General features: G+C 42.4%; 1 protein-coding gene across 21 annotated transcripts in view; it reads left to right on the top strand.

Annotated features, from left to right (window-relative positions):
- The window catches only part of TRPM8 (transient receptor potential cation channel subfamily M member 8), a 159,330-nt gene that overhangs the window by 61,661 nt on the left and 76,115 nt on the right, over positions 1–21,554 (top strand). For 18 of the 21 annotated variants that reach the window (XR_009564502.1, XR_009564503.1, XM_060301688.1 and 15 more), the window contains 7 exons: positions 786–963; positions 3,518–3,690; positions 4,516–4,690; positions 5,739–5,806; positions 7,585–7,782; positions 19,662–19,764; positions 21,114–21,232. Coding sequence is in view for 18 of the 21 variants with exons in the window: in XM_060301688.1 (XP_060157671.1) it covers positions 786–963; positions 3,518–3,690; positions 4,516–4,690; positions 5,739–5,806; positions 7,585–7,782; positions 19,662–19,764; positions 21,114–21,232 (1,014 nt within the window). In the remaining 3 variants the exon portion in view is untranslated. Of the gene's footprint in view, positions 1–785; positions 964–3,517; positions 3,691–4,515; positions 4,691–5,738; positions 5,807–6,340; positions 7,023–7,584; positions 7,783–19,661; positions 19,765–21,113; positions 21,269–21,554 lie in introns of those variants that run through there. The other 3 variants (XM_060301702.1, XM_060301700.1, XM_060301701.1) reach the window with 3 other exon arrangements.

Here is a 21,554-nt window from a genome sequence, read left to right as displayed (position 1 = left end):
TCCGTTAACGATTTTAGTGCTTTTCCAGATACGAGGAGATGCAAGAATTTGGGCTCATAAAATCTCCTGAAAAATCTCTAACTATCTGAAGGCCTGTTCTGCCAGTTTTTCCCAGAGCACAGAGGGCCTCATTCCTGATCTCCACCCTGCACTCGTTTCAGGGTGTGTTGAAGGTCAGCGACCGCAGTGGCTATTGATTTCATCCTTGTAGAGGCAGATGACAATGCCAATTTTCAGTAGGCAATGGTTAGCAGTCTCCTTAAATCCTCCTGTGTCCTCTGTCCCAGTGACACAGCCGTCCTTAGGCAGCTGGAAGCTGGGCCTTGACCCCTCACCTCCCCAGGCCCTGCCGCTGCAGCCCTGGAAGGTGACCCGGCTCTGTCCACTCTGTGTGTTCCCAAGGCCTCTGTCCCAGGATGGGCCACCACTATCTCACCTCCCTGCATCTCTCCCTACCTGTCTTGTCCCATAGTCAACACTGCCGCTGGAGGACTCTCTAAAATGTAAATCCCATCCGGCTTCTACTCTGCTTAGAACACCTCACAGGTGCTCTACTCCCTTTAGGATAAAGTCCCAAGTCCTCCAGCCATCTTGGGATGCGGGGGTCCCTGCAGGGGCACCCACACCCGCCTCCACTCCACTGCCTTCCTTCCACTTCCCCAAGGGGACGCTCCTCGGCTGCAATGCGCTCCCCTCTCCCCCTCCCTAAGGAGCAGGTAAACTGGGCTAAGCCCCACCATCAGGAGAACACCTGCGGATCCTGATGCTTCCCCTCTTCCCCACAGTATATCCGACTGTCCTGCGATACGGACGCAGAAACCCTCTACGAGCTGCTGACCCAGTACTGGCACCTGAAAACGCCCAACCTGGTCATCTCGGTGACCGGCGGCGCCAAAAACTTCGCCCTGAAGCCGCGCATGCGCAAGATCTTCAGCCGCCTGATCTACATCGCGCAGTCGAAAGGTGCGTCGGCCCCCGTTGCGTCCACGCGGCTGTCCCCGCTGCAGCCACGGGACCTTCCCTGCGGCGGCGGGGACCTTGCGCCCGCGGGTTTGTCCATCCAGGCTGCGCAGCGTCTTCAGAGACGGAACGAAATTCTCCTTTGCAATCATGCTCAGACTCCAGATGCTCTAGAACTGTATGATTAATCATTATCTTAATTAAAAACAAGATCCTTCAGAAGGGACAGACCGGGAGCTCTGGCCGATGGTGAGGGGGTAGGTGGAGGGTGGGGACACAGTAGCTCTTTAAACTCAGCGTTAAGGAACTTCCTTGTGGGTAATTTTATGTTTCCTTTCATCTAAATTTTTCATTTTGTTATTTTTACGTGTGAACTTTTACCCAGAGTATTCTGGCGAATCAAAAAGGAAAGTTTCATTCGTCTGCTCTTTAATTTTGGGATCAGTGGTGTGTTTTGGAAATCATGTTAGTGCCTGGCGGGTTGTAAGTACCATGTAACTGTCTGATGGAGATCAAAACAAATAACCGTGGCTTTGTTATTTGAAATATTCAGCTATTTTTTTCTTTTTAACTTTTTATTATGAAAAATGTCAGACCTACAGAAGAGTTAGAAGAATAATACAAGGAATATCTGTACCCCCTTCACTTAGGCTCACCAATGGTTAACATTTTCCCATATTAATCTTCTCTCGCTCTGTAAATATCCACATATTATGGTTTTTAAAAAAAATCACTGAGAGTAAATTTTAGGTATCATAACCCTTAGTGCCTAAGTATGTGAGCATCGCTGAAGAACAAGGGTGTTCTCTCAGATAACCCGATGCAACTATCAAACCTGAGAAAGTTAACCTTGACCTACACTGTTGTCTAGCAAACAGTCCTTGGTTTCGTTTTGCTAATTATCCTAACAATGTCTTCAGAGAAAAAAATTTTGTTTTCTCCGTCTGGATTCCAATCCATTTAGCTTTTCGTATCATAGGAAACTGAAAACCTTTCTTTCATCTGGAACTACTCTTCAGCTTTTTTCAGTCTTTCAGGACATTTTTGAAGGGTATAGGCAAATTGTTTTTGCAGCCTTACTTCCATTTGAGTTTAACTAGAATGTTAAACTCTAATTTCAAGATTAGATTCTATTTATCAAAGCCTAACCTTTATTTTATTAGTTTATCTAAGGCTAACATTTTAAAAACTTCTTTATTAAGCATATTAGTTGACAGAACTAAGGAAGTGTGTCTTGTTTTAGATACGTTTTTCCTTAATGTCAAGAAGAAACTGTGGCACCCCTCCCCCATTTATTCTTAATTTCCTGACCAGTCAGAGGGGCCACACAGTAGGTAGTTACTTTGTTATGAAACCCAGCAACTCAACTTCCTTACTATGAGATCTGAACATACATAATTCATTCATTCAGCAAATACTGTTTAAATGCCTGCTATGTGTCAGGAATTGTTTTAGGTGCTGGGAATAGAGTAGAACAAAGCAGACAAAAGTCCCTGGGCTGGGACATCTACATAGATGAAGTGAGGGGCCAGAGCAGGGAGGTTACTTGTCTCCTTGTGGAGAGCTACTATGCCTCCCATTGCCTCATTTGAAAGGGGGATGTTGACAACTGAAATCTGTCTGCAGGAAGGAGGCTGGCTGCCAAGGGATCTGGGTTCACATCCAGTGAGAGCTGGCTGAAGGAATTGGGTCTGAAACTTCTAAGAAGTACATCACATTTACCTTAAAATATTGGAAGGACTTTTATGTGGGAGAGGACTAAATTAGTTCATCATCAGGAAGACTGTAGCAAAAGTAGAGAATGGAGACAAAAATGAACAAAAGGACTTTCTGACAGCTGGGGGAGGGGGCTGCTTCGGGACCCCTGAGGCTTCCATTACCAGAGCTAATCAGGGGAGGCTGGTGACCCAGCCTCAGGCTGGATTCCTGTGTGGGGAACATATTAGACTAGGGGCATTTCCAACTTTAGATTCTATTATGATGTGAGATAATATTTTGTAGGTATTAGTTACTTCAATTTTGAAAACAAAAACAAAACTGTGCAACACCTTTGACACTGCAAAAATCATCAAATAAAAACCTTAAAATACCAGTGTGCAAAACTGTGTAATTGTAAAGTTAAGTCGTAGGCACCAGGGTCATGCCAGGAAGATCACCAGGATCCCTGAGGGGTATCTGGGCGCGCAGCGCTCCGCTTTCCATGATGACACTGCCTAACTTGCTCAGAGCCTCAGGCCAGGCATTCATTACTCATAAAAAGATCTACCCGAGAGGCTGGTTAAAGAGGCAGGTTCCCTGGTCCCACCTCCCAGAGAGTCTGATGATGTGGGTTAGAGTGCGGTCCAGAATCCGTATTGTTTTTAAACCAGAATCTCTTAGAAACTTGGAGATCTTCTTCTCCTTCCTTTTTATATGGTCAGAGGTCAAGCCCAGTGCAAAGTGTGGCCAGTAATGCTGCGTCCTAGTGCTCACGGGTGGGGCTTCTTTAGGGGTCGAGCAAAGGATGGGAAACTTATGCAGAGCCAGCTGAGCGTTTGTTCTTCTCTCTTGTTGACAGGTGCCTGGATTCTCACTGGAGGCACGCATTATGGGCTGATGAAGTACATTGGAGAGGTAGTGAGAGATAACACCATCAGCAGGAATTCAGAGGAGAACATAGTGGCCATCGGCATCGCGGCTTGGGGCATGGTCTCCAACAGGGACACCCTCATCAGGAGTTGTGATGTCGAGGTATGGGCTGGACATGAGGGGGTCTGCGGGGTCACGAGGCAGAAAGACCATGGCACAGGGCTCTGGCCTGAACACCGGGGCTCTGGGATGGAGTCAGCTCATAAGGAAGTCGACCTTACAAGGTTGCTTTGGAACCTCAGGATGACATAATCAAAGAACTCCTGGGAAGGAGTTACCAGTGGATGTGTTTTGCTCATTAAAATTTGTTACCAGCGAATCCTGTTAGAGTCAGTTCTTTAGTTTTTTATTCTCTGGTATTAAGTGCGAGGACAAAGTATCTATTTAAATTGCCTCTTTTCATGGTCCCGTAACTATGTGCTCCTCAAGGGCTAGGACTCCATCTTATTCATTTTCTAATCTCTAGACGCTGTCATAGGTCTTGGCATATGATGGATTACAGACAAATATGTGTGTGTGTGTATCAATGTCTACCTCTACCTTATCCAGACACACACACATACAAATGTATGTGTCTGGATACACACACACACACACACACTTTCCTGAACGCTATCAGTTTCAATGAATTTATACTAAAGAGCACAGGGCAATGGAACAAGAAATGGATTAGAATCTGATTCTTACACTGCCACCGGTCATTTATGTGACAATAAGAAAGTGATGCAACCATTTTGAGCCTTCATTTCTTCATATTTAAAATGATGGCCTGTACTATAAGATCTCTAAGACCCTTCTGCACTTAGGAATCTGGGAAGAGCATCAGTTGAACCCAAAGGGTCAGCCTTAATATGAACCTGTGAAAATGTCGTCATGCATTTTGGCCAACAAATAAATCTCAAAGACAAGTTTCTCTGTGCTTTTCAGGGATATTTTTCAGCTCAGTACATTATGGATGACTTCAAGAGAGACCCTCTGTACATCCTGGACAACAATCACACCCACCTGCTGCTTGTGGACAACGGCTGCCATGGGCACCCCACAGTTGAGGCAAAGCTCCGTAACCAGCTGGAGAAGTACATCTCCGAGCGCACTATTCAAGGTCAGTGTTTAGGAGGTGGGACCTTAGACAGACATACTAACAAGAGTAGCAGCAGCGCCACCAACAATAGCTCCCAATTATTGAGTAAAGAATGGTGAACTCACCCAGTTAGATGTTGTATTGCCAAAGAAGAGCTGTTATATCTCTTCTTTAATATACTAGAGGTGCTCCTGCCAAGGTTACCCTGATATGTACCCTTCAACGTGCTGGAACACTGACAAAGGCTGCCTTGTCCTACCCTGGTTTGTCCCACCCAGTATAGAGAACCTGCTGTCCATTCTGCTCGACAACATTTAAGAACAAATTAAAATTCACAACGGCAAATTTGCGCTGACAAAGCAATGTGGTTAGCTAGGATAGAAGCGATAAAAACCAACCCACTAGCTTAACAGTTAGGTGGTTTACTTCTTTGGTTATTGGCTACTTCTATATACTAGAACCACCTAAAACATTGGTTTCAAGGGGAGAATACAGCAGTTGCGTGAAAGCCTGTATTTGCTATGGCAAGTGATAAATAACTCTCTCTCTTCCTATTGTTGAGATGTGTCCTGTTGTGGAACCAGATTACCTCGTGATCTAGTGATAGACTCCATCACAGGGACTTGCTGGAGATAATCTCAACCTTTTTCCTTTCTCAATGGGATGTATACAAAGGAAGACATTGATATATGCAATACTCTCACTGGAAAGAACACATAGTTATGCAAATTTTTCACCCACTCAAGAAAGCATAGGATTATGCGAATGAGTGAAAGTGTAATTATTCTAAGGATAAACTTGAACCTGGCCTAATGTCTATTAGCAGAAGTCAGTCATTCACAGACTTTGCATTTTAAATATCAGTAAAAACTTGCAGTGTGACCCGTGTCATGCTGTTACTGGTTTGGAGAACAGGGACGCATCCATTGTGATCAGCTGGTAGATGGTCAAGTCTGTGAGATCTGCAGCCAGCACCCCACACCCTGGGCTCACGGGGTCCACCACTTCCTTGAGGTAGGTGAATATTTCTGATGTGCCCAAAATAAGGTTTACGTTTTATATTTTACAGATTCCAACTACGGTGGCAAGATCCCCATTGTGTGTTTTGCCCAAGGAGGTGGGAAAGAGACTTTGAAAGTGAGTCTTGGTTTGGTTTTCTAGAAGATCAGTCAACGAGCTTGCTCCACAAATTTGCATTTTCAGGGCTTTGGGGTTCACCTAATCTAACACGACTCATTTCTTTTCTACAGCAAGTAGGTAGCATTTTCCCAATCACACAGTGTTGCCCTAATAGGCTGAAATTGTTTCCTCAGCTGAGAAAATTTAGGAAGAGAGTTTGTAGCAACATGAATAGTCCGTGCACTTACTGCTCTCTTTGGCCATCAACCTGCCAAAGAGAAGGATTGACACGAACTCACAGGACTTAGGGATCATAATCAGCGCGTATGTTGGAAAACCATGGCCACCCCATGAGCATATACACCTGCAGTTACAGGAAATTTCTGGCAGAGTTATTTGGAATCATAATCTAATGCTTCTCTCTGTTTATTCTTTTCTATAATAATGATTCATTCATCCATCATTCATCAACGTGCATTCATTCATCAACAGGTATTTATTAAGCACCTAAAGACTTTTCAGAGAGAAATTAAAATAGAGATTTTTTTTCAGTGTGAAACAGTCAGTATGGAAATGCTTGAAGAAGCAGTCACATTACAGAGGAAGAGGGATGGAGAAAACGTAATCGAAGATGGTTCCATTTATTAACTCTCGGATTTTAGATTTAGAATGATGGTTTCCAGCAAGCTGGTCCTGGCCTAGAGTACTGCACGTCTATAGCATTTCCCACAAGGTCTGTCCAGCCAATTCACCACCCAGAACCCACAGGAGAGAGGAGCGAGGGAGGAGAGACCGCCTGCTGAACACTTCATCCTTCAGCTCACTCTCTCATCATCCCCACTTCCGCCCCAGCGCAGCCTCGACACCCACCTGGAGCACAGGTAGTGAGGTGAAGATGGATCTCACCCTGATTGGATGAAAGCACCACACTCTTTATGGCCAATGTCTTCTCTCAGGAAGACATCACTCCTGGCTAAAGGAAGGGGCTTCACAGTTTCTTCTGTACCCACGTGTACATCACTCTGTTTTGTTGTCAAGTGATTAAAATTTTTCGTACCTGGTTCTCCTATGCTGGTCTCTGTGATTTTTATCAAGGAAATAAAAATGTGGTAGGTGTTTGTCCAGAAAGCAAATATATTTTTCTTTTCTTTCAATGGAAGGAGCAAGGGAAATTATTTGAGGACGGAAATATGGGAGTCAACATAACAAAAGACGTATGGCTGCTGCTGTGAAGGTATTTTCATACCTTAAAAGTACGAATATTGTTAACCTCCATCAGAAAAGCTATCAACGACAATGTTGAGTACCATCTTAAGAGCTGTCACTCAAATCTACGATGTCAGTATTTGGAATGATCGATTTTGTATAGAGGGATTTTTTTTTTTTTTTTTTTTGCGTTACGCGGGCCTCTCACTGCCGCAGCCTCTCCCGTTGCGGAGCACAGGCTCCGGACGCGCAGGCTCAGCGGCCATGGCTCATGGGCCCAGCCACTCCGCGGCATCGGCAGGCAGACTCTCAACCACTGCACTTATTTATGGAAAACTTGCCAGTCACACGTGTCCTCATTATGAAGTTTGGTATTAACATAGGATGTCAGACAACTAGCTTACATTTCTGATGCTTAAAGTGGTTGCAAACATTTGGTTTGCTTCTGATTGAAAATAACGCCCCGCCGCCCCCCCGCCCCCATTGCCCCGCCAAATGATGAAGTGCAGAGATGTGTCGATGTGATTAGAACCTCGGTCCTGAGCTGGGTTCTGTTGATCACCCGGTCAACTCTATCTCCCTTCTCCCAGGCCATCAGTACCTCCGTCAAAAGTAAAATTCCCTGTGTGGTGGTGGAAGGCTCAGGGCAGATTGCCGATGTGATCGCCAGCCTGGTGGAGGTGGAGGATGCCCTGACGTCATCCATCATCAAGGAAAAGTTGGTGCGCTTCTTACCCCGCACAGTGTCCCGGCTGCCTGAGGAGGAGATCGAGAGTTGGATCAAATGGGTGAGTTGCAGGGAGTAAGTTCCTGGGAAGGGAGAGCGCCTTCAGTGCCCAACTCCACTTGCAGCTGGGGGTCTTTATACTTTCTCAGTGACTTTGAAACTGCACTCTGGCTCACACCAGGTTTTTTGCTGGAAATTGAAGCTCACTTAAGTTAAATAACTTGCCCTGTTTCCACACCTCACAAGGGGTAGCAGATGAGGCTTAAATACCAGTCTGTCTGTTTGCAAAGCTGATAGTCCTTCTTTTACACCCTGTCAACAAGCGTTGAGCCTTCTGTGTTTTGTAGGTTATCAGCGGCGGGGAGGAAAAAACCCCTGTGATGCTGTTTTAGAAATGCAGATTCTAAATGGAACCTATGTCTAGTGGAGAAGCTGTTACTACAGAATAATTGCCTTTCTAAGTTAACTGACCTGTGATTAATTCAGAATCTCTCACCTTTCCTATTGGATCATATAAGAAATAGGTACTAATCGAAATATCTCATGCTTTTGCTAAGCCTGTAAAGCACTTTAACATAGTGCTGTGCTTTCTCACCTTTCTCTCTTGTTTCGTGACTGGTGTTGACTTGAAATGACTTTCATTCTGTTGACTGTCCAGTTTGTGATAAAGCTCACGTTAATACCCATAGGTAAGTTCACATCAGCTCATTCAAAAATGGCCTTTGCTGTTTGGATATTCTTAGGAGCACGTGCTGCCACTTGGAAATTTTCCCATAAAGGAAATGACAGGCTGTAGACAACAAGACTTACTTTAATCATACAGCCCATTTCATCATTAGAGTGAAAGGTTGAATTTAGTATAAATAATTTTAAAAGTTCTTTAATTAGCTTGGTATTTCAGCAGTATTTAGTTGTGGAAGAGCCTCAAAGTGTCAAGTTTGGCAAACTGAAATCCTGGAGTAGTGAAGATTATTTTGCTCACGGTAGCCTTTGTCATTATTTTTTTCTTTTACTGAAGTATAGTTGATTTACAATATTGTGTTAGTTTCAGGTATACAGCAAAGTGATTCAGATACATATATATATATTCAGTCATATGTATGTATGATATATAAAACTTTCTTTTCCAGATTCTTTTTCATTATAGATTATTACAAGATATTGAATATAGTTCCTGTGCTACATGGTAAATCCTTGTTGTTTATTTTATATAGAGTAGTGTGTATTGGCCTTTGTCGTTATTTAAAGCAAGCCCGGATAAATCAAATTCTTGTAAATAATGAGAAAAATCAACCCCGCCTTCTAGGCTGACAGGTACTCTGTACGAAATTAACACACAGTGAGACCCTATTGGTTTTGTTTAATTTCACATGAGTAGACAGTTGGGCGATAATCCCGGTAAGGTACAGCAGGGTCGAAGAGACCAGGAAACAAGTCCTTTCTGGATTAAGCCTCATCACTAAGGCTCAGGATTAAAAACTGCACATGCCCCTTCTGTCTGTAGCTGACAGTCAGTGCTGGTGCTCATCGATGCCCTGCCCGACAAATGCGTATATGATGTTCCTACCTGAGATGCTGCATTTTGCAGATTTGACTGAAAAAGGTGAAGCTCGTGGCTTTACATGAAAGTTTTTGCTGGGATTTTCTTGTATCTTGGCCAAGTCCAGTTGAGAGACAGACACAAGAATTAGGTAAATAGAGAGATCAAAATATCAGCTTCGTTGGTGATGAAAGCCAAGTTGAAAGATGTGGCTTAGGGGCGCAGCCACCACGGGCCTCCTTACGCTGAGCCCCAGAAAGAGACAGATGAGCCCACCCGGACACAGGCAGCCCTGGATGACTGCTGGCCCCCATCTGCCTAGCCCTAGCCTAGGCATGTGGCTGACAGTGGACACCAGAGCACTAGCACCCTGCAAGGAGCAGATCCCAACGGAGAAGCAGGAAAGGACTGTCTGGGCAAGGCCAAAGTCATCAACTGGCTACGTCACTCCCCTACCCGGAGTAGCAGTGCGGGGGTACCTAGGGACCTGATTTGGATGGAGGTCCCTCTGCATGAGAATATATGGGTGAGGAAAATATGTATCTCCCAAAGTAGTTACCTTCAATTCTCCATGTATTCAGACCTAAACAGTTTGAGTCATTCCAGACACATCAGGGGAGCAATCCCCACGCGTAGATATCAACCTGAGACCTTGTGTGTTGAGCAATGTCCTCAAGGTAACTTCCTGTGATGGATGGAAGAGATTTGGTGGTCAGTTCAAGGATGCCCACAGAGGAAGGAATAGACCACTCTTAATTCACCCACCAAAGATGGCCCTGGGTCCATTCTAGTGACTTTTCTCCTACTCCTTCTGCAAGTTGGCTTGTTTAGTCCAGACCAGGTCACACCCAGAGGGCCATGCCACCTTATGGGTCCCCACATCCTTTATGAAGGATTTTGATTTCTGCTTCAAGAAAACTGATACGGGAAAGTCGTCTAAGCAGGCTAAATGTCAGACACATTTCACTTCCTGTGATTATATTATTCTTTCTGGGATTCACATCTTATTCATATGCTAATGATTTATCATAATTATAATCAAGTCAACCAGAAGACATACAACAATAATAAAAATTCGTCTGGCATTTTGATTATGCACTTGTATGGGGTTGGTAGAAATTTCCCAAAAGACGAAGCCCAAGAGTGGAATTATTAATTAATGAATGTATACATTCAATCAAATTTTTTTGAATTTTGTTTTATTTTTTTTTTATACAGCAGGTTCTTATTAGTTATCTATTTTATACATATTAGTGTATATATGTCAATCCCAATCTCCCAGTTCATCCCACCCCCACCCCCCGCCACTTTCCCCCCTTGGTGTCTATACCTTTGTTCTCTACATCTGTGTCTCTATTTCTGCCCTGCAAACCGGTTCATCTGTACCATTTTTCTAGGTTCCACATATATGTGTTAATATACGATATTTGTTTTTCTCTTTCTGACTTACTTCACTCTGTATGACAGTCTCTACATCTATCCACGTCTCTACAAATGACCCAATTTCATTCCCTTTTATGGCTTAGTAATATTCCATCGTATATATGTACCACATCTTCTTTATCCATTCGTCTGTCGATGAGCATTTAGGTTGCTTCCATGACCTGGCTATTGTAAATAGTGCTGCAATGAACATTGGGGTACATGTGTCATTTTGAATTATGGTTTTCTCTGGGTATATGCCCAGTAGTGGGATTGCTGGGTCATATGGTAATTCTAGTTTTAGTTTTTTAAGGAACCTCCATACTGTTCTCCATAGTGGCTGTATCAATTTACATTCCCACCAACAGTGCAAGAGGGTTCCCTTTTCTCCACACCCTCTCCAGCATTTGTTGTTTATTGATTTTCTGATGATGCCCATTCTGACTGGTGTGAGGTGATACCTCATGGTAGTTTTGATTTGCATTTCTCTAATAATTAGTGATGTTGAGCAGCTTTTCAGGTGCTTCTTGGCCATCTGTATGTCTTCTTTGGAGAAATGTCTATTTAGTTCTTCTGCCCATTTTTGGATTGGGTTGTTTGTTTTTTTAATATTGAGCTGCATGAGCTGTTTATATATTTTGGAGATTAATCATTTGTCTGTTGATTCACTTGCAAATATTTTCTCCCATTCTGAGGGTTGTCTTTTTGTCTTGTTTGTAGTTTCCTTCACTGTGCAAAAGCTTTTGAGTTTCATTAGGTCACATGTATTTATTTTTGTTTTTATTTCCATTACTCTAGGGGGTGGATCAAAAAAGATTTTGTTGTGAATCATGTCAAAGAGTATTCTTCCTATGTTTTCCTCTAAGAGTTTTGTAGTGTCCTGTCTTACATTTAGGTCTCTAACCCATTTTGAGTTTATTTTTGTGTATGGTGTTAGGGAGTGTTCTAATTTCATTCTTTTACAAGTAGCTGTCCAGTTTTCCCAGCACCACTTATTGAAGGGACTGTCTTTTCTCCATTGTATATCCTTGTGTCCTTTGTCATAGATTAGTTGACCATAGGTGCATGGGTTTATCTCTGGGCTTTCTATCCTGTTCCATTGATCTATGTTTCTGTTTTTGTGCCAATATCATGTTGTCTTGATTACTGTAGCTTTGTAGTATAGTCTAAAGTCAGGGAGTCTGATTCCTCCGGCTCCGTTTTTTTCCCTCAAGACCGCTTTGGCTATTTGGGGTCTTCTGTGTCTCCATACAAATTTTAAGATTTTTTGTTCTAGCTTTGTAAAAAATGCCACTGGTAATTTGATAGGGATTACATTGAATCTGTAGATTGCTTTGGGTAGTATAGTCATTTTCACAATATTGATTCTTCCAATCCAAGAACATGGTATATCTCTCCATCTGTTTGTGTCATCTTTGATTTCTTTCATCAGTGTCTTATAGTTTTCTGAGTACAGGTCTTTTACTTCCTTAGGTAGGTTAATTCCAAGGTATTTTATTCTTTTTGTTGCAGTGGTGAATGGGGTTATTTCCTTAATTTCTCTTTCTGATCTTTTGTTGCTAGTGTATAGGAATGCAAGAGATTTCTGTGCATTAATTTTGTATCCTGCAACTTTACCAGATTCATTGATTCACTCTAGTAGTTTTCTGGTGGCATCTTTAGGATTCTCTATGTGTAGTATCATGTCATCTGCAAACAGTGACAGTTTTACTTCTTTTCCAATTTGTATTCCTTTTATTTCTGTTTCTCCTCTGATTGCCATGGCTACGACTTCCAAAACTATGTTGAATAATAGTGGTGAGAGTGGACATCCTTGTCTTTTTCCTGATCTTAGAGGAAATGCCTTCAGTTTTTCACCATTCAGAATGATGTTTGCTGGGGTTTTGTTATATATGGCCTTTATTATGTTGAGGTAGGTTCCCTCTATGCCCACTTTCTGGAGAGTGTTTATCATAAATCCGTGTTGAATCTTGTCGAAAGATTTTTCTGCATCTGTTGAGATGATCAAATGGTTTTTATTCTTCAAGTTGTTAATATGATGTATCACATTGATTGATTTGCATATATTGAAGAATCCTTGCATCCCTGGGATAAATCCTACTTGATCATGGTGTATGATCCTTTTAATGTGTTGTTGGATTCGGTTTGCTAGTCTTTTGTTGAGGATTTTTGCACCTATATTCATCAGAGATATTGGTCTGTAATTTTCTTTTTTTGTAGTATCTTTGTCTGGTTTTGGTATCAGGGTGATGGTGGCCTCATAGAATGAGTTTGGGAGTGTTCCTTCCTCTGCAATTTTTTGGAAGAGTTTGAGAAGGATGGGTGTTAGCTCTTCTCTAAATGTTTGATAGAATTCACCTGTGAAGCCATCTGGTCCTGGACTTTGTTTGTTGGAAGATTTTTAATCATAGTTTCAGTTTCATTACTTGTGGTTCATCTGTTCCTGTTTTCTATTTCTTCCTGGTTCAGTCTTAGAAGGTTATACCTTTCTAAGAATGTGTCCATTTCTTCCAGGTTGTCCCTTTTATTGGCATAGAGTTGTCTGTAGTAGCCTCTTAGGATGCTTTGTATTTCTGCAGTGTATATTGTATCTTCTCCTTTTTCTTTTCTTCTCCATTTCTTTTTATTGATTTAAGTCCTCTCCCTCTTTTTCTTGATGAGTCTGGCTAAAGGTTTATCAATTTTGTTTATCTTCTCAAAGAACCAGCTTTTAGTTTTATTGATCTTTGCTATTGTTTTCTTTGTTTCTATTTCATTTATTTCTGCTTTGATCTTTATGTTTTCTTTCCTTCTACTAACTTTGGGTTTTGTTTGTTCTTCTTTCTCTAGTTCCTTTAGGTGTAAGGTTAGATTGTTTACTTGAGATTTTTCTTGTTTCTTGAGGTAGGCTTGTATTGCTATAAAATTCCGTCTTAGAACTGCTTTTGCTGCATCCCATAGGTTTTGGATCATCATGTTTTCACTGTAATTTGTCTCTAGCTATTTTTTGATTTCCTCTTTGATTTCTTCAGTGATCTCTTGGTTATTTAGTAATGTATTGTTTAGCCTCCATGTGTTTGTGTTTTTTACGGTTTTTTTCCGTAATTCATTTCTAATCTCATAGTGTTGTGGTCGGAAAATATGCTTGTTATGATTTCAGTTTTCTTAAATTTACCAAGGCTTGATTTGTGACCCAAGATGTGATCTATTCCTGAGAATGTTCTGTGCACACTTGAGAAGAAAGTTTAATCTACTGTTTTTGGATGGAATGTCCTATAAATATCAATTAAATCTATCTGGTCTATTATGTCATTTAAAGCTTGTGTTTCCTTATTTATTTTCATTTTGGATGATCTGTCTATTGGTGTAAGTGACGTGTTAAAGTCCCCCACTATTATTGTGTTACTGTGATTTCCTGTTTTATAGCTGTTAGCAGTTGCCTTATGTATTGAGGTGCTCCTATGTTGGGTGCATATATATTTATAATTGTTATATCTTCTTGGATTGATCCCTTCATCATTATGTAGTGTCCTTCCTTGTCTCTTTTAACATTCTTTATTTTAAAGTCTATTTTATCTTATATGAGTATTGCTATTCCAGCTTTCTTTTGATTTCCATTTGCATGGAATATCTTTTTCCATTCCCTCACTTTCAGTCTGTATGTGTCCCTAGGTCTGAAGTGGGTCTCCTATAGACAGCATATATATGGGTCTTATTTTTGTATCCATTCAGCAAGCCTGTGTCTTTTGGTTGAAGCATTTAATCCATTCACATTTAAGGTAATTATCCATATGTATGTTCCTATTACCATTTTCTTAATTGTTTTTATAGCTCCTTTTCTTTTCTTGTGTTTCTCACTTTGAGAGGTTCCTTTAACATTTGTTGTAGAGCTGGTTTGATGGTGCTGAATTCTCTTAGCTTTTGCTTGTCTGTAAAGCTTTTGATTTCTCCATCGAATCTGAATGAGATCCTTGCCAGGTAGAGTAATCTTGGTTGTAGGTTCTTCACTTTCATCACTTTAGATATATCATGCCACTTCCTTCTGACCTGTAGAGTTTCTGCTGAGAAATCAGCTGTTAACCTTATTGGAGTTCCCTTGTATGTTATTTGTCATTTTTCCCTTGTTGCTTTCAATAAGTTTTCTTTGTCTTTAATTTTTGTCAATTTCATTACTATGTGTCTCGACATGTTTCTCCTTGGATTTATTCTGCCTGGGACTCTCTGCACTTCCTGGACTTGGGTGGCTATTTCCTTTCCCATGTTAGGGAAGTTTTCGACTACAATCTCTTCAAATATTTTCTCCGGTCCTTTTTCTCTCTCTTTTCCTTCTGAGACCTCTATAATGTGAATGTCGTTGCGTTTAATGTTGTCCCAGAGGTCTCTTAGGCTGTCTTCATTTCTTTTCATTCTTTTTTCTCTATTCTATTCTGCAGCAGTGCATTCCACCATTCTGTCTTCCAGGTCACTTATATGTTCTTCTGCCTCAGTTATTCTGCTATTGATTCCTTCTAGTGTATTTTTCATTTCAGTTATTGTATTGTTCATCTCTTTGTTTGTTCTTTAATTCTGTTAGGTGTTTGTTCTTTAACTCTTCTAGGTCTTTGTTAAACATTTCTTGCATCTTCTCTATCTTTGCCTCCATTCTTTTTCTGAGGTCCTGGATCATCTTCACTATCATTATTCTGAATTCTTTTTCTGGCAGGTTGCCTATCTCCACTTCATTTAGTTGTTTTTATGGGGTTTTATCTTGTTCCTTCATCTGGTACAAAGTCCTCTGCCTTTTCATTTTGTCTGTCTTTCTGTGAATGTGGTTTTCCTTCCACAGGCTGCAGAATTGTAGTTCTTTTTGCTTCTGCTGTCTGCCCTCTGGTGGATAAGGCTATCTGAGAGGCTTGTGCAAGCTTCCTGATGGGAGGGACTGGTGGTGGGTAGAGCTGGGTGTTGCCCTGGTGGGCAGAGCTCAGTAAAACTTTAATCCGCTTATCTGCTTGTCTGCGTGGGGCTGGGTTCCCTCCCTGTTGGTTGTTTGGCCTCAGGCAACCCAGCACTGGAACCTACCTGCTCATTGGTGGGGCTAACGGTGGCCTCTGGGAGGGCTCATGCCAAGCAGTACTTCCCAGACCTTCTGTTTCCAGTGTCCCTGTCCCCATGGTGAGCCACAGCCACCCCCTTCCCTCCACAGGAAACCCTCCAACACTAGCAGGTAGGTCTGGTTCAGTCTCCTATGGGGTCACTGCTTCTTCCCCTGGGTCCCGATGCTCACACTGCTTTGTGTGTGCCCTCCAAGAGTGGAGTCTCTTTTTCCCCCAGTCCTGCCGAAGTCCTGCAGTCAAATCCCACTAGCCCTCAAAGTCTGACTCTCTAGGAATTCCTCCTCGCATTGCCAGACCCCCAGGTTGGGATGCCTGACGTGGGGCTCAGAACCTTCACTCCAGTGGGTGGACTTCTGTGGTATAAGTGTTCTCCAGTTTTTGAGTCACCCACCCAGCAGTTATGGGATTTGATTTTATTGTGATAGCGCCCTTCCTACCATCTCATTGTGGCTTCTCCTTTGTTTTTGGTTGTGGGGTATCTTTCTTGGTGAGTTCCAGTGTCTTCCTGTCGATGATTGTTCAGCAGTTAGTTGTGATTCTGGTGCTCTCACCAGAGGGAGTGAGCGCACGTCCTTCTACTCTGCCATCTTGAACCAATCTCCAATCAAATATTAATTGAGCAACCTCCCAGGGTAATTGTGGGTGACCTTACTGATCATGTGGACAAAGAGCACCCTAACCTGACCTTATGGTTTCTCATCCTCTTCAAGAGACCCTGTATTCTTCCCCACTGGGACCAGGCCCTCCTCCCCTAGCAGTGCTCTCATAGTTATTCTGCTGTATCTACTCCCCACCTTCTCAATAACTTGACCCTTCAAGTCTTCCAATCTGTCTGCCAACCAAGGTATCATTCATTCATTCATTTATTTCGAACACCTGGATTTGTTTATTTGTTGTTTATTGAGCACATACTGTATGCCTGGTACTGGAACAGGCATTTCAGAAAGAACAGTATACGCAACAGGGAGTGCTTATCCTCAGAGAGAGCATAGAAATTGAAAAAAATTCATGTTGAGTGATTACAATACAATGTATTGTATAGTTTCAAAACAGAAAGGGTGTTCTGAAGAAAGGTAGCATGGATACACAGGGCTTGAGCCAAGGGAGCCTGGCCTGGTGTGGAAGGCCTTTCAAGGGAGGGCTTCTCAGGGGCAGTGGCGTGGGAGCCATGTCTGAATGATGGGTGGGGTTCAAGGGTGAGGGCTGGGGTTGTTTGGTGCAAAGTTCCTGAGATGTGAGGTAAGCGTGGCTACCGAGGAGTTGAAAGATGGCAATGAGGGTGGATACTGTGGGTGGAAACTGGAGGACTTCTGAGGGTTTTGTTCTTGTTCAGGTGTAGTGGGAAGTCACTGAAGCGTTTGAGGCAGGATGAGGCGTGATCCAAGTGTATTCAGTTAAGGTCACACTGGCTGCAGTAGAGGGTTAGTATCCGAGGAGGTGAGAGTACGTGGGTGGGGAGGGGGGATGAGGTAGGCGCCCCTGCAACATCTCTGGGTCCCATCAGTTTGCTCTATATCCATATTCACCTTCTCCTTCTTCCTTTTCATTTTGAAGGAAAAGATGTCTCACCCCCTCTGTGCTGCTTACCCCCACTTGTGCCCCAGAATCTTGGGACCTAGACCCTTCCCTTCCTGTCATTTCTGGCTGGACCCCTTTCCTCTGCCTGAACAAAGGCTGCCAGTGTGATGAGAGGGCCCTTCCTCTCCTGCTGTCAGCCCCTCCTCCTCTCTCCATCAAACCCACTGCGACTTGTGTTTTCCTGCCGTTTTCATTTATTTCCTCGTCACCCTCAGATGTCCTTTGAACTAGGGCCTCCGACACTATTTTTCCCAGGAAACTGCAGCCTTGAGGTCACCTCCTAAAGTCCAAATCCAAGGGCTTTTCTTTTTTCTTTTAAATTGAACTGTAGCTGAGTGACAGTATTGTGTTAGTGTCAGGTATACAGCAAAGTGATTCAGTTCTATACACACACACACACACACACACACACACACACACACAATCTTCTTTATCCATTCATCTGTTGATGGGCACTTGGGTTGCTTTCATGTCTTGGCTACTGTAAGTAGTGCTACCATGAACGTTGGGGTGTAAATATCTTTTTGAATTAAGAGCTTTCATCTTTTCTGGATATATGCAAGGGCCCTTTTTAGTCCACATCTTCACCCTTCCAGCCTGACCTGAGGCTTCCCTCTCCACCCAGCTGAAACTCTCTGTAGTTTTAGGCCCTCATTTCCAAATGTTGCCAGGAAAACCCACCACCATCTCGAACTCAGTCTAACCACAGCCAGACTCGTTTCCTCCTCCAGAAGGAGCTCTTCCTTGCCAAGCTCCCACCAAGCTCGCCAATGCCTGAATCCTTGGAATCAAGGGCTCTGCCTCTCCCCCAGCTCTGGAATCTTAAAAAGTGTCTTAAAATTAAATTTTAAAGAAAAATCACAAAGGATAATGTAGTGAATTCCTTGTCGCTTTAGTCAGTCACCAAGTTGTCTTGGCTTTTGTTCACACTGAAATTTCCTTCCTATAATCTAAGCCCTACGTCCACACTCGGATGCTTTCTGTGGTCTTCTGTTCTCTTTTCTGCATTTATTCACTCATTCAACAACTGAGCACCTACCATGTGTTACACACACACACACACACACACACACACACTCATCCCTAGTCAATGAGTCTCTCAGCTTTTCTTTTTTTTTTTTTTTGCGTTACGCAGGCCTCTCACTGTTGTGGCCTCTCCCGTTGAGGAGCACAGGCTCCGGACGCGCAGGCCCAGCAGCCATGGCTCATGGGCCCAGCCGCTCCGCGGCATGTGGGATCCTCCCAGACCAGGACACGAACCCATGTCCCCTGCATCGGCAGGCGGACTCTCAACCACTGCGCCACCAGGGAAGCCCTCAGCTTTTTTAAAAAAATTAATTTTTATTGGAGTATAGTTGATTTACAATGTTGTGTTGGTTTCTGCTATACAGCAAAGTGAATCAGTTATATATATACATAAATCCACTCTTTTTTAGATTCTGTTACCATATAGATCATTATAGAGTACTGAGTAAAATTCCCTGTGCTATACAGTAGGTTCTTATTAGTTATCTATTTTTATGTATAGTAGTGTGTATATGCCAATCCCAATTTATCTTTCCTGCCCCTCCTTTCCCCCTTGGTAACCCTAATTTTTTTTCTACATCTATGACTCTATTTCTGTTTTGTAAATAGGTTCATTTGTACCATTATTTCTTAGATTCCACATATAAGTGATATCATATGATATTTGTTTTTCCCTGTCTGACTTCACTCAGTATGACAATCTCTAGGTCCATCCGTTTCACTGCAAATGGCATTATTTTATTCCTTTTTTATGGCAGAGTAATATTCCATTGTATATATGTACCACATCTTCTTTATCCATTCTTCCATCGATGGACATTTAGGTTGCTTCCATGTCCTGGCTATTGTAAATAGTGCTGCAATTAACATTGGGGTGCATGTATCTTTTTGAAGTATGGTTTTCTCTGGATATATGCCCAGCAGTGGGGCGCCTGGATCATATGGTAGCTCTATTTTTAGTTTTTAAAGAAACTTCCATACCGTTCTCCATAGTGGCTGTACCAATTTACATTCCCACCAACAATGTAGGAGGGTTCCTCTCTCAGCTTTTTGATAGGGTCTTGTTGATATATGTGCCCTTGTAGAGCCAGTACTTTATTCTCATTGTGGTCAAGGACTCACTATTCCAATTTAGAAATTAGATGCTGTGGGTACAGGTGCTGTAGAAGAGGGAAGGAGATTTGGAACGTTCCTATAGGTGGTCTTTAAGAAAATGGAATAAAATATTCCTCACCAAGAGAGTTTATGCTCCTTGTGCCTGAAATCAGTTGGCTGACAACTCTGCTCTTTAAATCTTGCCAGCTCAAAGAAATTCTCGAAAGTTCTCACCTATTAACCATTATTAAAATAGAAGAAGCTGGGGATGAAATTGTGAGCAATGCTATCTCCTATGCATTGTACAAAGGTGAGTAAAATTAGCTCCTTGTAGAAGTTTCAGCTTTGTGTTGCTTTCTGTGGCTTTTAATGGCTTCCATTTATTTTTTAAAACAGCTTTACTGAAATATAATCTTGCACTTAATTTTGATTAGCATATATTAGAAGTTGGAATAACTACTATTGACCTGCTGAGTTAAATCTCCTTGGTTGTATATATTTAACAGAACAAGAATTTTTTTTTTTTTTTTTGCGGTATGAGGGCTTTTCACTGTTGTGGCCTCTCCCGTTGTGGAGCACAGGCTCCGGACGTGCAGGCTCAGCGGCCACGGCTCACGGGCCCAGCCACTCCGCGGCATGTGGGATCTTCCCAGACCTGGGCACGAACCCCTGTCCCCTGCATCGGCAGGCGGACTCTCAACCACTGAGCCACCAGGGAAGCCCCCAGAACAAGAATCTTTATTTCATCAAAATATCAGTTAAAGATGATCACAGTGCTTTCCAAAGAGCTGTCTCCAGCAGTGGTTTAGAATCTTTATCTGAGTCTCAGACACTTTGAGAATATGATAAAAGCTATGGACCTCTGTCCTAGATTCCACATCTGTGTACACACGTGCACACACACCTAGATAATTTTGCGTTCAGTTTCAGGGGTTAACACGTCTCCTATGCTTAGGAATGAACCTCGGTTTTAAAATCCTCATGTGTGAACTTTGCTGTCTGAGAATCCCATCAAGGTGGAATTACCTGAAGTAAATAGACCCCTGGCAAAGGCCACGTAGAGTTGAGCCGTCTGATGAATATATTTAAGGCATGCAGAGCAGAGCAAGGCCCAAGAGAAGTGCACTTTAAGCCTTAGCTGTTTATTAGAATCATTCTTACTGTGCTGGTCAGGAATTTGGTTGTAAGGTTTGTAAGGTTTGGTTGTATTTATTAAAATGGGACTATATCTGTAGAGATACATAGGTACAGAGATTATCAGCTCTGAAAAAGACAAGTGGAGTATTGTTATGATAGAGCTCATTATGTCATAGCTTTAGCTATAGTAAAAGTCAGACGTGGTCCTGGAAATGTGACATTTATGGAATCTGAATCTATGGAAAAATATCAATATACCATAGTTAACTGTTAGGATATGAAATGGAAAGATATTATCACCTAAATTGATCCACAGTACATACTTTGGGACATATAGAATATGGATAAGATGGAGTGAAAATAAACTGTCAGTGAAATGACAGCTCTGAGTGTCTGATTCTAAGATAACATGCTTAGAATCTCCTTTGATAAATGGCTCTGATAATTGGCCATATGTAATGGTTCTGACTCTCTTGTTTCTGGGTGTTTGGTGAGTTGATTTTTTTCCCTGTCCTCTTACAGCCTTTAGCACCAATGAACAAGATAAGGATAACTGGAATGGGCAGCTGAAGCTTCTGCTGGAGTGGAACCAGCTGGACCTAGCCAGTGATGAGATTTTCACCAATGACCGCCGGTGGGAGGTACATAGGAAGCCCTCCTGGGTTATCCAGCGACAGGTCTGGTCCATTTCTGACAGGGTCTTTGCCCTTGAATATTGTAAAAGATTGTCCTGTCCTGGTACATCAGTGTTGCCAAGGCTCTCTTTCCTCATCTGTAGTAGGGGATAATAACATTGACTTAGTAGGTTGCTTGCAAAGAGATAATAAAAATAAATACACTAACGTAAGGTAACATCAATCCACCATTACCATCCAAAGTTTATAGCTCTCCCGCCATGATATGAGAGGCGATTCTCCATTAAGGTGTTGAGGTGCAGATTTCCTCCTAGGAATTGATGGACAG

Source organism: Globicephala melas, chromosome 7, assembly GCF_963455315.2.
Source record: "Globicephala melas chromosome 7, mGloMel1.2, whole genome shotgun sequence".
In the NCBI taxonomy this organism is placed as follows: domain Eukaryota; kingdom Metazoa; phylum Chordata; class Mammalia; order Artiodactyla; family Delphinidae; genus Globicephala; species Globicephala melas.
This window is presented reverse-complemented; position numbering and strand designations above follow the sequence as displayed.